Source organism: Mustelus asterias, chromosome 10 (assembly GCF_964213995.1).
Source record: "Mustelus asterias chromosome 10, sMusAst1.hap1.1, whole genome shotgun sequence".
Lineage (NCBI taxonomy): Eukaryota > Metazoa > Chordata > Chondrichthyes > Carcharhiniformes > Triakidae > Mustelus > Mustelus asterias.
Genome location: NC_135810.1, coordinates 71,981,993 through 72,000,097, shown reverse-complemented (window position 1 = coordinate 72,000,097; position 18,105 = coordinate 71,981,993). Strand labels below are relative to the sequence as shown.

The 18,105-nt window shown below is 40.6% G+C and overlaps 1 protein-coding gene across 4 annotated transcripts in view; it reads right to left on the bottom strand.

Moving 5' to 3' along the window:
- Nucleotides 1-18,105, bottom strand: part of tenm4 (teneurin transmembrane protein 4) — a 395,445-nt gene that overhangs the window by 46,680 nt on the left and 330,660 nt on the right. For 3 of the 4 annotated variants that reach the window (XM_078222800.1, XM_078222802.1, XM_078222799.1), the window contains 4 exons: nucleotides 15,854-16,121; nucleotides 12,734-12,877; nucleotides 10,463-10,712; nucleotides 4,751-4,771 (listed from right to left, as the gene is read on the bottom strand). In XM_078222800.1, the coding sequence (XP_078078926.1) occupies nucleotides 4,751-4,771; nucleotides 10,463-10,712; nucleotides 12,734-12,877; nucleotides 15,854-16,121 (683 nt within the window). The remainder of the gene's footprint in view (nucleotides 1-4,750; nucleotides 4,772-10,462; nucleotides 10,713-12,733; nucleotides 12,878-15,853; nucleotides 16,122-18,105) is intronic. The other variant, XM_078222801.1, reaches the window with a different exon arrangement.

Sequence of the window (18,105 nt, the reverse complement as noted above, 5' to 3'; positions counted from 1 at the left end):
AACGTCAACCCACTATCCTTCTCACTTGCCCTCTAGCCCTTATCTCCCTTTCTCCAACCTCTTATCTCCTCATCTTTTTCCATTTCCTCCTTCCACCTCCCCAATCTCTGCATTTATCTATACTCCACTCCCTCCTTAATGTACTTGGTTCCGACAGAGCACTTATTCACTTCAGCCTCCAAGCTGTGACGTCTTCTAGCAATCTTCAACTCTCTTTCCCCAATCAACTCATCTTCACTACTCCCTGCCAAACCAAGACCTGTAAACACTCATACTGTTGAGCACTCTTTCACCCGTCCCCAAATCTTGCATCACTTTTCTATTTTTCTGTCCCCTCAGCCTCTATCTCACCCCAAAACCAATTTACCATTGAATTCTACTCCACCTTGTTTTAGTTACCCCCATTTCCTACTTTTGTGCATCTATATTTGCAATACTACCTCTCCACTGGTCCAATGATTCTCCACTCTAATCTTCCCTGACTTGAAAATTGCATCGCATTGATCTCCTGTGTGCATTTTGATGGGTGATCAACTAGTTGTACGTGAATTTGGTGTGTGGGGCATCTAATTCATTGAGAACTTCTGTGGGAACTTGTCCTGCTATACTACTGATTACACCGGCAGATGACCCAGTGACAGAGTGTTCAATGTCAAGATGTGTTACACTTTGCTAGTCTCAGATTCCATCAGTCTGGGATCACACAACAAACATTACTATACAGTTAAGCAGGCTTTTAATGTTTCGGACCCTGTTTCCTTTTTCAACTTGTAACTTGGAAAATTAAAATAATTAATTTGAAGTTTTAATTTTTTCTATCCTTGGGCCAGCCAGTTTGCTCGATTGCATCCTACTTTCTTTAACTGGTCTGAGGCCTCTCACAATACCTGGACCTGCCATCTCAGTTGCTCTCAAACCTCATGTTTATATTTTTGAACAGGCCTGAGCCTTTTGTACAGTCTCTAGAATGTTTTTCTTTGATAATTGTGTTTTTTTGTTTCATCTATGGCGCTTCATGTTGTCACCATCATTGCTTTATCCCTCCTCCTTCTTGCATACATGCAGTCACCATGGTGATCACACTGGGCATGAGGATTGTATTATAGGTGCCTAATATCATAGAAATCATAGAAATCATCATAGAAACCCTACAGTACAGAAAGAGGCCATTCGGCCCATCGAGTCTGCACCGACCACAATCCCACCCAGGCCCTACCCCTATATCCCTACATATTTTACCCGCTTATCCCTCTAATCTACGCATCCCAGGACACTAAGGGGCAATTTTCAGCATGGCCAATCAACCTAACCCGCACATCTTTGGACTGTGGGAGGAAACCGGAGCACCCGGAGGAAACCCACGCAGACACGAGGAGAATGTGCAAAATCTACAAAAATATCTACAAAAATCAAATTTCTTTCAGATTTTGGGACCTCCACACTTCTGAGCACGCTATTTCCCAGAACACAAGTTTCCTGCAAATCTGAGGATGCCCATAATGCAGACAGTTTAATTTTATTGTGCATTTTATAGGGTTTATTAATATAATTAAAGAGTACATTTGCTCTCTTAAGAAGGTGATTTTAAAAATTTAATAGCCATTTGGTGTTTGTGGGAACAGCTGGTGCCAACTCCTTTCCCCAATCCCTATCTTCAAATGATAAACATTATTCTCCAGCTAGCAAACCAGAGGAATGTTAGACTTCAGTTCGTCGACACATTTGTATAACTAATATGACTTCAGCTAGCAAATTGTCCTGTACCCAAACTTAGTGATGAAAAGCCTTAAGATGTACCAAGGTTAGTTTGCTCTAAGGAAGCCAGAAGCTTTATCATAGAATCACAGAATCCCTACAGTGCAGAAGGAGGCCATTCAACCCATCAAGTCTGCACCAACTCTCTGACAGAGCATCTTACCCAGGCCCACTCCTCTGCCCTAGCTCCGTAATCCCACATATTTATTCTGCTAATCTACCTGCCTACACATCTTGAGAGACTAAGGAACAATTTACCATGGCCAATCCACCTAACCCGGACGTCTTTGGACTGTGGGAGGAAACCCGACCACCCGAGGAAATCCACAGAGACATGGGGAGAACATGCAAATTCCACACGCTCAGTGACCCAAGCTGAGAATCGAACCCGGGTCCCTGGCGCTGTGAGGCAGCAGTGCTAACCACTGTGCCATTATGCTGCCCTTTCTTCCCATTGGTCAAGAATCACAAATATATGGTTAGAAGTTATTAGTTATGTTGGCACAGCATCATAAACATGGGCTGAATATTGCAAAAACTGCCTGGAAAATGGGTACAAAAATGGCACATCAATAGAATCTTTGTCCTTGTGTGGGACATTGCAAGTTGACGATAATTGCCATAGGTTGAGGGTTGCTGTAAGAATCCAATATTAGGTGTAGTATTAGTGGCTAAAGTAACTGTCTTCAGGTTGGGAAGTACCAAAACAATCTGGTATAAAGGTCAATAATAACTGCCTGAAGAGAAAATGAATAGTCTTTCTTTACAAGCTGCTTTCAGCTTGAGAGAGAGAGAGAGACAGACATAGAGAGAAATACTCTTCAAGCAGCTGTGAAATGTGCAGCTTCAGGAGCTAATGCAGACTGAAAGCTACAGCAGTTAAGGTTGACTGGGAAACTAAAGCTTAAACTTAAACCTGCAAAGGGGTTTACATGACTGCTAGAGCTATGTTAACTAAACTGAAGTTGCTAAGGATGTCATGAGTCAAAAGAGCAAGTTCAAATAACCAAGAGGAAGAGAAAACCACTGAAGTCCCAGGAACCACAGAAAAACAGAGAGAGACATGTTGAATTTGCATGTTCTCCCCATGTCTCGACTTGTGGAATGTTAAATATTATTCTTTGTTGGCCAATGAACAATGTTAGTTTGCATTCTAAATTGGTGATTGTCCTTTTTGCCAATAAGATTATTTTTCCACCAAAATTTTCTTACTTTGGGTTTAATATAGAATCTACATTCTTATATTGATGTTTCATTTCAGAAAGGAAAACCTACTGTAAGCTTTCTTGCCCAATTAATGTTAGCCACCAGTCACATGACAAATTGCCTTTTTGATTAGTAATTTTTAAAAAACACAGTAATAGACACTGTTATTGAGCACTGGATCATAATCCGTAAGGTATTTGCACAGTGTATGCATATGAACCTTTTGGTTGGGGCGGCATGGTGGCACAATGGTTAGCACTGCTGCTTCACAGCACCAGGGTTCAATTCCGGCTCCGGTGACCATCTGTATGGAGTTTGCACATTCTCCCCGTGTCTGTGTGGGTTTCCTCCGGGTGCTCTGGTTTCCTCCCATACTCCAAAGATGTGTGGATTAAGTTGATTGGCCATGTTAAATTGGCCCTTAGTAGGGTAAATATGTGGAGTTATGGGGAGAGGGTCTGGGTGGGATTGTTGGCAGTGCAGGCTCAATGGGCCAAATGGCCTCTTTCTGCACTGTAGGGATTCTATGGCCAGAATTCTACCGGCGCGCCCGTCCTGGAATCAGGGCGGGCATGGTTCGCAGAACGGAATTCTCTGTTGGCACGGGCAGGATTTTACGAGCCTCACCCGAGCGAGGCCCTAAAATACCGGCCTATGATTCTATGATTTCAGTGCATGTGCGGCAAAATGTTAAGTCAAAAAGTAAGAGTGTGAGTGTTCAACTTTAATCATTCTCAGTGCATTATTTTCTTGGTTAATGAATGGTGAGAGATCTTTGTAAAATGAATGGTGCAAGTGAAGTATATCGGCTTATACTTTGTGAGAGTATGCATGATATTTCTACTAGAACATGTGGTTCAAACGGCATCATCATAGCCACATTTCTGGGTGACTTTATTAGATTTCTATTGGTCAACACAGATGTTGTACATATATTGATATTAAAATGAAGGTTCTCGAATCTCGAATACATTACCAAGAAAAGGAATGGTTTTGCTGACTATTTGATGGCAAGAGGTGACAGATCTGTCAATCTTAATGAATGAAATACAGCATTTCATTTTATACAAAAAGTGAAGACTAATTTGTATATTAAAAAAATCCTTATATTTTTCTGCGACACTATCTGATGTTATAAAATCTTTAAATTAAGTGTTATTTCAGGGATGGAGCTCAATCATCCTGTTTGCACTCATTTGCTTTTATGGTGTGAAGTCCTTCAATTTAACTGTAAATAACCCCAGGGCCACCTCACTAGATTTCCTAAGAATATTAAACTTACTTCTGCAATTTATGAGATGTTCTTATATATATTTTGTTGCTTTCTTAAGAATAAATAAAATCTTAACTTTCAATTATAGTATTTACCTCATCAGCCTCTAACATAGCTGAACTCCCTGCCCAAACTCTGCTGGCTACTGACTGAGAGAGAATAACAGTGGTGCTATTAATTGGAATCCCCATCTCTGCACGATTCCATTTGATGCTTCCGAGGCTATTTTATCTTTATATTGGAATGCCTTGACCTTCAAAGGTATCAAGGCCATTGCTCTGTGATATGAAATGCTCTATTTATATTCATTTCCAATGATACTCCAAATGACTGATGGATATAGCAGTACTATCTGATTTGCTCCCTTAACCAGGCGGCAGTTCCACTCTGCCAGCCACTACCACAGTGTAATAAATGCAACAAACTTCCATAGAGCTGGCTGCTGCTTGTAGTGTTTTTGCAAAACAAATAATCCTATTATTTAACAAAGTCAAGTCATACATATCATTCCCTTACCTGTGCCTGAAATCTTTATTTCTGACAGAAGACAGGTACAGAAGAGACAGAAAAAGGATTCAGTATTAGTTTTTGAGAAAATCGTAAATATCCAGGAAGAATATTGACAGCCAAGACAGATTAGTTCATGAGATTAAACAAAATTTTTGTGAATGTGAAAAGATGATAACAACCTTCATTAACTTTGTCTCCATCTATTTTGGCATGTGAAGAATGAGCACTTTATTTGAAAAACCGTTTACTCTCATACTAGAACAACACATTTTTTTCTAACTTCAGGTACAGGTTAAGTCTATTTCAGTACATAACAATAATTCTCTGCTAATTCTGTCTCCCAGCAATACAGGTTTGATAAGTAACTTGTGAAGTGCAAAGTGACAGGTTTCGACAAATCACATTCATAATACCAATATTAATATCAATGCTGATATTAGGGTCCAGTTTTGTACTGATCTTTTGCAAACATTCACCCGAACTACTTATATGAACGGAACATAGAAACATTAGGAACAAGAGTAGGATGTTCAGTCTTTTTAGCCTGCTCAGTCATTCATGGTTGATCTGCACCTCAAATCCATTAATACACCTATGTTTCATTTCCATTGGACAAAAATAAGCATGGATGATTCACTATTTCAGAAAAAAATAAAAACGTTTTAACCTGGCTGGTGTAATGCACATGTTTACTGGGAGGTAATTCTTCAGTGGACCAGAGTTTGCCTTATTTCACAATGCTATGGTGATGGGTTAAGCATCAAAATTGGCTTAGGTTGATAAGTGGCAAGTAACATTCATGTCACACAAGTTCCAGGTAATGACCACTTCCAACAAGACAGAAAGTAAGCAACTTCCTTTGAGATTTGACCACATTACCATCACTGAATTCCTCCCCCTCCCACCTCTCTCATCAACATCCTGGGGGTCATTTATGACCAGAAATGTAACTAGATCAGCTACGTCAATGCTGTGGCTACAAGGGCAGGTCGGAGATTGGATATTATGCATGATGTGGAGTTGCCGGCGTTGGACTGGGGTCGGCACAGTAAGTGGTCTCACAACACCAAGTTCAAGTCTGACAGGTATATTTGGTAGCACGAGCTTTCAGAGCGTTGCCCCTTCACTCACCTGATGAAGGGGCAATGCTCCAAAAGCTCGTGCCACCAAATATACCTGTTGGAAGTAAATCTATTGTTGTGAGACTACTTACTGTGTATATTATGCAGCAAATGACTCATGTCCTGATTCCACCAATTACAAGGTACTGGTCACAAGTGTGATGGAATGCTCTCCATTTGCACAGATGTTGCAGCTCCAACAATTCTCAAGGAGCTTAACACCATTCAGGACAAAGCAGCCCACTTGATTGCCACACCATTCACTGCCTTAAACACTGAATCCCGGTACCATTGGTGTACAGTATCTGCAATGTACACCATCGACAATACACATTGTGGTATCTTACCAAGGTTTCTTCAATAACATCTCCCAAACTTTCAAAATCTAACACCTGAAAGAACATGGATAACAGGTGCATAGGAATATCACCAACTACAAATTCCCTTCCAAGTCACAGACAGTCCTGACTTGGAAAGATATTGCTGTTCCTTCTTTGTCACTGTGTCAATATCTTGAAACATCTTACCAAACAGATCTGTGGTAATACCTACACCACATGACTAACCCTAACCCTAACCTTCATTAGGGCAATTTGGGATGAGTAATAAATGCTGGCCATGTATATATAGAAGACCAGACATATAAAAGAAAACATGGCGCACTCACATAAAGTTGAAATGGTGAGTTTTGAGCACTACAATGTATTGACCCAAACTCTATTCACTCTTAGTAAGAGATTTAAAGTAAGGTAACATATTGAGACACATCAACTGAGCTGAGCATCAAATTCTCCATCCTCGCTTGCAATGGCAGTGAGGTATAAACGGTCGGAAAATTCCAGCTGTAATGACAGGTGTTGCAAAGAAATACATGGGGCAAAGAACAATCATGCTGATGTTATGTGGGCAGTCTTCCCAGGATAGGGTTGACATCTTCCATCCTAACCCAATGGAAAGCAAACAGTGGAGCCATTTAGTGTTGGCCAATAGTGATAGCGAATGACAACAATGTTAACTAACTCAGTGTTATTGTGATGCTTGATGTTCCTCACTCTAATCTCGTTATGCAATTTATTGAATTTGTCTTTATATTGGCCAGTTAGAAATTGCCTGATTAGTGACGGTTAACTCAGTTGATGTAATTAGAATGTAGTCTTTTAGAAGATTCTGATAATTGGTTTAATACCAATAGCTGACCTGCTGCAGGAAGATACAAGCATTAGTCAATTGTAATGTGAAATAGATTTAAAGCAGCAGCTTTCACAAACGTTTAGAGCATCTAAATTCCACATAAGGAAAGAGATCATTCTGCATTTTATTCACTGAACATTTAATGAATTTGCATTGTCTGCATAATGAGACCCTGGATTTCTGGCCATGTTATTTGGGAAACCAGATAATCTGGGTCCCTATTATATTTTGTGCTTATGAAAAATCTTGACTGACAGATCATATTCCCACCTGGCAAATGGCACATCCTAATTTTAAAAGTGTCATCCAATGTATTCCGTTTCATTCATAACTTGGTAATGTGCAGTACTGCTAAGGGCCTCAGAGGCAGGTGCAATATCATTAGGATACCAAGCATTTTTTAAGCTGGTACTTTATAAATCGATTTTATCTTGCGCCATAGCATCGAAGTTCCAATCCCTCCCTCCACCTGAGGCAAATACTCCAGCAGTATCACAAATGAGTCTGATATTCATTCAAACCTCCAGCTACCCAGAGATTGTTCAGCTAGGTAAACATCCAGAAGAGTGACTGAGGGTGGTCCGGTCCAGGGAGGAAGCTGAGATCCTTGTAAAAATCCAATTTTATTTTAAACTATCAGGTTGGCTCCCTTCCCTAATAGGAAAAAACAGTTTGGACCATATTCTTATTTCCCCGTTTTTACTGGTGTTCCATTTTAAGGTATACAAGACCAGTTTGGAGCAGGATTCTTATTTCCCTATTTTTATTGTTTTTATATTTGGGACAAGAGCTGAAGTTGAAATGGGCAGGGGCGGAGGACAGCGCTTTGGATAGCCATACCTCCCCATGATGCCCATGCTATAGCTTCTAATTGTATGGGGATAGACTGATGTTAAAGATTTATCTATTGTCACCGGTGTGTTACAGAAGTGACCCAACAAGCTTGAATTGGGATGTGCTGGAGTGAATGAGTGAGAAGCAACTTGCCAAAGCATCTTTCAGGTTATGAATGAAACGGAATACATTGGATGACACCTTTAAAATTAGGATGTGCCATTTGCCAGGTGGGAATATGATCTGTCAGTCAAGATTTTTCATAAGCACAAAATATAGTAGGGACCCAGATTATCTGGTTTCCCAAATAACATGACCAGAAATCCAGGGTCTTATTATGTAGACAATGCAAATTCATTAAATGTTCAGTGAATAAAATGCAGAATGATCTCTTTCCTTATGTGGAATTTAGATGCTCTAAACGTTTGTGAAAGCTGCTGCTTTAAATCTATTTCACATTACAGTTGACTAATGTTTGTATCTTCCTGCAGCAGGTCAGCTATTGGTATTAAACCAATTATCAGAATCTTCTAAAAGACTACATTCTAATTACATCAACTGAGTTAACCGAAACTAATCAGGTAATTGATCACTATCAAAGCTTCTCAATCCCAGTCTCACAGCTAAATGATGCTGACAACTATTTAGAAGTGAGACTTCAACAAAAAAATGTTCAATAAGAAACAGAATTTCGAAAATAATGACTATTTGTCAGCATTAATCACTGATGCCTGAGGCTGGATTTTTCTTTGCAGAGCGTGTTTTGCGAGTCTGGCCATTTTGCTGCTCGCAACCTGCACTCCCAAGATGTGCAAATTTGCCCAGGATTTTCATCCTTTTCCGTTGGGTTCAGGTTCTCAGTGCAGTTTGAAGGACGTGAACCAGTGTGGGAAGAGAGCAGGGATAGAGGTGGGCTGCTGAGAAGGCCTACCTCAGTTCTCAATGATAGCAGCGCGGCTCGTAACATTGTTTAAATGCCCCTAAAACTTACATTTTAGCCTCCTCAATCCCCACCCATCCCTTGCCACCCTATGCCTCCTCCATGGATACTTGATAGCCACTTATCTTGTATTCACTATGTATGGTCCTCGGGGGTGCGGAGGGCGGAGGAGTGGGGGGGGGGGAATGGGGGCAGGAGAATAGTTTTAGTAAATATCTCACCATCTAATAAAAGCCATCATAAAACAGACAGGGCAGAATTTTCCCGCCGGCCAGATCTTCTGATCCTGCTGATGGCGATCCCTCACTCTGGGTTCCCCCATTGTCAATGGCAAGAATGGAAGACCCTGCCACCAAACCAAAGGCAGGCAGTCTCTGCCATCGCAAAACACGCTGCGTAGAGAGGGCAGAAAATCCCGGTGACAGTACTGAAACTGAGAAAAACTGCATTCTGCCACATACCTGTGATTAATACCTGTAATCCTATTAGCTTATATCAAGAAACCAGAAACCACAGTTTTTCAAGTGTCAAAGCAGGGTTCCTTTAATTACCCAGAACTGTCACTCCATTTAAATAACAGCACCAAAGATTACAGCGAAGGCTGATGGGACGTTTTGTAACATTTTTCAATGCATTATGATACTTCCTCCATTGGAAAAGTATTTTCATGCATGTGAAAAACTATATAATGCTGGTCAACTCACCTTTGCAGAACAGATCCTCAAGATGAATCACTGCATTGAAAACCTATTGACATTACCATACATCACCTAATAGTGACAGACTTACTGTTCAGAATGTTCCCAACTCTTCAACAGGCTTTCCAATTTTTTCACAAACTTTGAAACTTGGCATGCTTTTCATGGATTTCCAAAACCGCACATTGCCAGAATAAAATGGCTTGCGGAAGGAAATCCAATTTCTATCCCCTATTTAAAATGGGGTACTCAATCTCGGAGGGGTTGGGTGTATGCTTTTGATACTGGGCATTCCCGACGTACAAAAAGGCCAGAAAAAAATGGTGTGAAGTTCAAAATGCAGAAGAAAACAGATTTTCTCAAAAAAACACAGGTCTGGCCATTCATGCATGAAAATGCACCTTTCCATCCAGAGCAAAACTCAGCTCCTGGGAACAAATTGCCTCTCACTGTTGGTTAGTGAATAATGGAAAGCTTTCATGGAACTAGATTTTTAAAGATGTCTCATAGCAGAATATGGGAAAGGATAAAGGTTGGATACAAATAAAGCATTAAAAATTGGAACATGGACATTAGTTTTTATTGCAATATTCTAAGGAATGAGTTTCCATTTTTGTTGTATCCGATTCTCATCAGGTTACCCCATATTGCACTTGGTTCCAAAAACAAGTAGGTGGCTGAGTACATGTTCCTAAACCCTCCTCGACATCTTTCGTGAGCTGAGTCCTCTCGTTTTTCCTTTCCTCCTAATTGTCCAGCTCACACTCTCTAATTTGAGAAGCTAATACAAATTTTAATCATTTTATAATGCTCTATGTTAGTTCACCCACAATCCTCATTAGGATATTGTTCCATTCATTTTAAACCACATTTTTGTGATTGAATAACATCACAGAACCTACATGAATTAGACTAGTACCCAAAGTTATCATACCTTAACTCCAGTATATTTACGACATTGCCTGAGGGGAAGATTCTCCGAACATAATTAAAATCACCAACGTATATGCTTCCATCTGATCCGCACGTCAAGGCAACTGGTGCAAGGAGCTTGTTACCAGCTGCAAGGCCATTGCAGCTTGGACATGAAATGCTCCGTCTTCGGCCATTTCCGATAATGCTTCCAATGACAGGTGGTTGCTGGGATATAAAATTATTTTCACCATTTCCCTTGTGTAAAATACCTGCAACAAAACAAATGATTGTTAATATTTAGATTTTATAAAGTATGAGACAACAAAAACAATTATAGTATGAATACAACATGCATTGAACCTATGTCAAACCTTATTAACAATAACTTAAGTTAACCAGGCAGCATAGTGGCACAGTGGTTAGCACTGCTGCCTCACAGTGCCGGGGTCCCAGGTTCGATTCCCAGCTTGGGTCACTGTCTGTGCGGAGTCTGCACTTTCTCTCTGTGTCTGTGTGGGTTTCCTCTGGGTGCTCCGGTTTCCTCCCACAGTCCGAAAGACGTGCTGGTTAGGTCATTGGTTGTGCTAAATTCTCCCTTAGTGTACTCGAACAGGCGCTGGAATGTGACGACGAGGGGATTTTCACAGTAACTTCATTGCAGTGTTAATGTAAGCCTATATGTGACAATGATAAGTTATAACACTGCACTCTGATCAGTGTATATGCATGACTGCCATTGATTATTTTTTATTTGAATGGCTATAACTCATAGCAATGTTCAAATAAGAACTTCCTGATGATATACAAATGCAGGTGTCAATACAAAAAGAAATATACAAATACTGAAAGAAAAAACTGAAATGGGAAATTCTAGATATGGGCACAAGGCTAGGTAACATTTGAAAGAAAGAGACAGGCAAATGTCCTTTGTATGTGCCTGGTTGTCCCTTTCTGGCTTGTTCATTTGGCTTTTAGTAGGGATGTAAAATCAAGGATAAATATCTTCAATGATCTCGATATTTGGGCATCAGGCAAATCAACTGATGTTTACAATATTCAAAGCTTCAATCAAGTTCTTATTCATGAAATAAAGTGCAAGAATGAAATTGTTCACCTCTAGCAGGAATGACGATACCCTGTAAAAGAAAATGCGGTTCCAATGTTGTAAATGTCTACATTTCTTTCACAAAATTTGACGAGTTAAGTTGGGATAGTCAGATCAGGTTAGTGGAGGATAGGAGTTGCAGCTAGGTTTGGGTTGGATCGGGGGGGGGGGGGGGGGGGGGGGGGCGGGGGGGTTGTTGGTGATGAATCCTGTGCGGGTGGCAGGGATTGATCAGGGTATTTTAAATAGTTACACTGAAGTTAGAAGAGGATTTATTTCTTCTAACTTTTTCAGAGTAACTCTTAGAGTAACCCTGGCAAAACCATACAAAGTTAGTGATTTAAATCACTTTGTCGAACGGTTCCCAGTGGAGTGCAATTGTCCAATGGAAATTAGACCTTCTGGACAACTGTGGTGAGAATAGTTACTTGGGAACTTCCAAGAGGGATTCCCCAGTGGATCTTTGGGTTTTCCCCCAATCCGTGCTGGAAGCCCCGAAGTTATGTATCATTATTTTCCCCAGTTAGTTTTTATATAACAGTGTAAGTCAACTTAGTGTTTGATAAAAAGACTGGAAATCCATGGCCTAGATTTTGCAATTGAGCAAAAACTAAGTTAATGTGACCCCTGTTCCACAGACAAAACCGATTGTATCTCTTTTCCGATGCTGATATATCTGTTGCATCATGCTCCTTTAAATTTAATTTTGGTGGGCTTGCAATGGTGTAATTATTTCTGCTCGGCCTTCTGCCTTGGATGAAGGGGAAGGGGAAATGGTCGCACCAGCTGCTGTAGCATAGTGCATCATGTCCAGCAAACCCCACAACTGTAGCCATTTACTTCCCTCTTGCTCTAGAATCAATTCCATTAGGGAAGGTGGACCATTCATGGACCATTCATATTGAAGGTCTTCCATGAAAAGCACAAGGCACCTGGTGGAATAAATTCTGTCAAATTCCTAAAACTGTGACATAAAAACTAAGTTAATGTGACCCCTGTTCCACAGACAAAACCGATTGTATCTCTTTTCCGATGCTGATATATCTGTTGTGTATTGATGGCATTATCATTTTATATTTCAGATTTATGGAATCTACAGCTTTTTCCCTTTTTATTTCAATATTTAGTTTCAATCAAGTGAGTTCTTCTGGTGCTACTGAAATGATTGTTGTACTGTTTACTTACTACTCCGTATGTTGAGGGCGTGGTGTTTGTCTAAGGTCCATCCACCCAGGTTAGATGCATCTAACTCATAGCCTTGCAGAACAGCAGTACGCTTCTCCCAGAGTATCAGATCAGGACATGATTCATATTCATAACCCACAGACACTGCAAGGATAAAATTGAAAATAGGTCAAAAGGATGTACAGCATATCATGGAAAGAACTATCTCTGCCAATCCATTCAAAATCAAGTTTCTTTTTAAATTAGCCTGATTAAACATCAGCAAAGCACTTTGAACTTGGGGTTAGATGCAACATTGAACTAATAACTAATACCAATAGGTCTCCCAAAATGAAGAAATCTAAGTATGAATCTGGTTCAGATATGAGGAAAAAGGTCACTTCTCACAAATGCTTGTTAATAGACACACTTGAAGGAAGATTTAGCAGCCGTATTCAAGACACCAGTGGCATATGTGTCTGCATAATAATGAACAAATTTGCCTTTGAAAGAGACTGAATTTGTAAAGTACATTGTTGGCATGAATATAATTGATAAGATACTCACTTCATATCACTAAGGAGTTTTTACCCCCCTACGACAGTATTTCAGTAATTGGGCATTTAAATGTTACTAATTACAACAAGCAAGTTAATGCTTTTATTTTAAAAAAAGAGAAACATTCAATATATTTAGAACTCAAAGCTTTTTCACTCTGTGCACAACAATTCAGTATAATACATCAAGATTTCATTTCTGTGTCCCCTTTTGCTGAACATTCATTAACATTGCTTCCATAATATGAAAATCTTTATATAAAGAGGGTTCACGCGATGCACTTTTTCTGCTGTGAAGGGGACCTTATTGAGATTAATGAGCATTAACACAGAAGTCCTAAAGGCCTTTTTATTTTTATCAAACTCAAATTTTAAACAGGCAACGTTTCACCCATTTTAGGTTGTAATTTGCCAAGTTTGCATCTCATTTTGGAGTGATGAAGAAATACATTTGGTTCTCAATCCCTTTCCCTGGGAAAAACTTCACTATTAATACCAAGTCTAGAATTCAGGAAGGAATAAACTGGAAAAATCTTGGGACAAACTGATGAGATCCAACACAAACAAGGTTGAAATAAAGTAACCGTTGGAATAATGTTAATAAACAGAGGGAATTCTACAAACAACGCCAACCTTTCAACTGTCAATCTTTTCTATAGAAAAGGAATTTATTGTCGAACGATGAAACAGAAATGTAAGCATTGAATTTCCAATTAAAAAGTATCTGTGAAACCAGAACTAAAAATTATGATTTTGGAACTATGTTAGGGACAGAATTCTTGGCAACTTCAATGGTTTCTCAGAAAGAAACAATTTCTATCAGTGGTTTGCATCCATACTATAACTGGTCACTTATTTTCAGATTCATGGACAAACTACACTTTATAAACTTGTTGTCAAATTAAAAGTCTTAACTTCTGCTTGGACTGTGAATACTTTGCTATTTAATTTTGGATGATTTTGCTTCTTGACAAATATGAATTGATTGACTGCTGAAGATGTTGCTTGTTGTCATTTCACCAGCTGCTTGAAGGTGTAATTATTAAAATTACAGAGACAACATGAGCGTTGAAAGAAGTGACAGATTTGATTTTAATAATCAACATTCAAAAAAATGACAATGAATGAGAAATTACAATCAGCGGGTTTCATTTCAATATAATCACCGTGGAAACCTTTGAGATAAACACATTTTTAATAAAACCACCATCAAGTAAGTTAGCTACTTCTTACAGAATCTGCTCTTCTGCTTTCAAAGAGATGTTGATTGTGTTGTCTATTTAGAGGGAACACCTCACTGATGTGACAAGAAAATAGTATTCAATTATACCCATCAACAACCCTGCATTCTGGCTAGCTTCTGAGCATACTTTCAAACTCTACTGAGAATACTTCAATTATGATTGATGCTTTCCTGAAACGCACAACATGCCTTTCAAAGTAAAATGGAGCACCTTTCAGCAAAGGTTTTTAAAGTTTTCACAAGTAGGGTTCCATTGACACTGCAATGAAGTTACTATGAAAATCCCCTAGTCGCCACCTGTTCGGGTACGTTGTGGGAGAATTTAGCATGGCCAATACACCTAACCAGCACATCTTTTGGATTGTGGGAGGAAACCGGAGCACCCGGAGGAAACCCTCGCAGACACGGGGTTTCATTTGCTTCAATATTTTAAAGGGGAAAACTAGGATAATGCTCCAGTTTATCTGCTGCAGAAAGGAATTGGAACAGCTTATTTGACTTGTTCTCATTTGGGAATTAGCCTCAACTTCCCACTGGAGAATCGCTTAGGTAAAAGAAGAAAGTACAATGCAGAGCTCTAGAAACAAGGAAGGAGCCACTGAAAATAGTTGAGAGTCACCTTAGTGTTACCTTTAACACCTAGTGTGTTCTTGCATTTCACTTAAGTGATCAGACTTCATAGAATCATAGAATCTCTATAGTGCAGTAGGAGGCCATTTGGCCTATCGAGTTTGCACCAACAACAATCCCACTCAGTCCCTATCCCCTAACCCCACGTATCTACCCAGACATTAAGGGTCAATTTAGCATGGCCAATCCACCTAACCCGCACATTTTTGGACTGTGGGAGAAAACCGGAGCACTAGGAGGAAACCCAGGCAGACACAGAGAGAACAAGCGAACTCCATATACACTGTGACCGAGGCCGGAATTGAACCCAGTTCCCTGGTGTTGTGAGGCAGCAGTGCTGACTACTGTGCCACTGTGGTCCATCTTGCATCAAGTGACACAATGAAATTCCTCAGGAAAGGGGAAACTAGAAAGTGAATTCACCCGTATCACTTTTTCTGCCTTCTTGACCACTGAGAATGGACATTTGCCAACCACTCAGAAGTGAACCTCAGGAATTTTCCAAGGGGTATACTTTGGGATGGGATTTGAGTCTAAGGGAGGGAATGGTAAAGAAATAAGGGGGAAGTGAAATTCAACAAGATGATAAAAGCTGTGACTAAAATTTGATTTACTGTGACCACATCCCTGGTCAACCGACAGATACTGTTTTCTACATCACCAGTTCTGACAATAAACACAAAAAGATGTCTGCAGCATGGCAAAACTTACCAAATGCTTCCGATAGTCCGTAAACCTTTTGGCTGTACACATCCGTTTTGTCCCAGATGAAGTAGTAGGATAGGTCAGGAGTAGCAGGAAACCACTTTTGGAAGAGTCGGCCTTCCACGGCTACCATGAGATGTACTTTCATTAGATTGAAAGGGATGGAGGGGTGGGTCAGACTAATCCTCATGATTGATTTGTAGCCAGCATTGCGGCTACTGACATAATTCAGCTTCATCTTGCTACCTGGAATATTTATCTCCTCTTGTAAAGCCTGTGAACAAAAAAGGTAGAAAGACTGACAAATAATACATGAAAAAGGAAATCTTAGCATTCAGCCACGATACTTCCAAGGTTCATGAAGAACTTAAAGACATAGCTTTGGAGAACCAACCACTGACATATTGTGCCACGAAGGAGGGGAACAAGTTTTGTGCTTATCATTCTCTACAGAGTGAGGTTTTCATCTCTGTGAACAGTTATTTATGGCCAAGCATCTCATAGAATCATAGAGTGCAGAAGAGGCTCTTCAGCTCATTGAGTCTGCACTGACACGCAAGAAACACCTGACATCCCACCTAATCCCACTTACCAGCACCTGGCCCATAGACTTGAATATTATATTGTGCCAAGTGCTCATCCAGGTACTTTTTAAAGGTTGAGGCAACCATAGAATAAGTAAACCTCAGATAGCCCACTCTTATGTACCTAGCACGGTGGTTGGGCGACACAGTGGCACAGTGGTTAGCACTGCTGCCTCACAGTGCCAGGGACCCGAGTTCGATTCCTGGCTTGGGTCACTGTGTGGAGTTTGCACGTTCTCCCCATGTCTGCGTGCTTCAGTTTCTCCACGTGCTCCGGTTTCCTCCCACAGTCTGAAGGACATACTGGTTAGGTGCATTGTGCTGAACAGGTGCCGGAGTGTGGTGACTAGGGGAATTTCACAATAACTTCATTGCAGTGTGAATGTAAGCCTTACTTGTGACTAATAATTAAACTTTATGCTTTAGCAGTGGCCGGTTCAAGAGCAGAACAGGCAGCAACCAGTTGAAAAGTCACTTAAATCTTTTCAGTAGTAACTGCTGCAGGCCATTGTAACAAGTTTCTAATTTTTCCCTTTCAGAGCGCAAGTACTCTTTTCTTTGTAAAAATGGGGTCTGGGTCATTCTTCCTCTCAAGAGCAATCATGGTCATTGTGGGCTGGATTTTATATTCCTGCTCGAATGGGGTTTGAGTGTGGGGGAGGTGGGAACATAAAACCGAGCAGCTGGCCTTTTTGTCACAACCAACTTTGTGGGTGTGGAAGTGGAAGTGGGAGCGTGGCTGGATGGTGTCAGGAATTATGCTCGCCTTTAGGCCTATTAGGGCCATGAGGTGACCAAATAGTGGCCAATTTAGGATCTCATCCCATCCCACTGGCATATTACCCAAGGTAATATGCATGGGGGGTAGGTCAGTGCCATGCGGGAAGCCTGGAAGTTTTAGCTGTGCAGGTTAGAGTTGGACAAAGGGTGGTGGGAGCAGCCAGTGGGGGGACCTCATTTGTAGGCCCTCTGGACCCAAAAAGGAGAGTCCTCCCCGTCCAAGGCCATCCCCTTCATCTACCACTTAACCCTCGCCTTGGCCTCTTGAATACAATCACACCATCCATCTCGCTTAGACGACCAACCCTGGACTTAACTGGGCTTCATGATGTGGTAGGACTGTTCCTTGTTGGCACAATAACGACAACAGAACTTTGGGACATCTGATTGGCCAGCAGCTCTCTAATGTGGGACTTCCTCCTGACATAGTGGCTTCTGGAGTTAAACTGTTGGGGGTTGCTGACCGTGGGCAGGGTTCCCTCTGACGTTGTAGCAGCAGAGGAGTGCGGAGGCAGGAAAATCCTACCCTGAGTGAGAATGCCAATTGGCAAATTTTGGAAGTTTTGTGCGGTGGACCCAGAACCACTCGGAAGAGATTGAGGAAGCTGTGTTGTTCCATGCTGAAACTTAGGGGCAGTAGTTTAACAGAGGGAATATATAATGTCATTGAGCAGGATTCAAACCTTGGTCCCAGAGAGGAAAGGGCAATGCACATTCCACGTGTCACTGAGTCGCTCTAATTTTAACCATTAAATTTAACCTTGTCGACTTCTTAAGACAACGACATTTTTCAAGCTTTTCCATGGTCATGCATCGACTTAATAATTATTTTAAAAGTCTATTGCATATAAAAAATCATGTGCATCAGGCCATTGACCATACAATGATCCACAG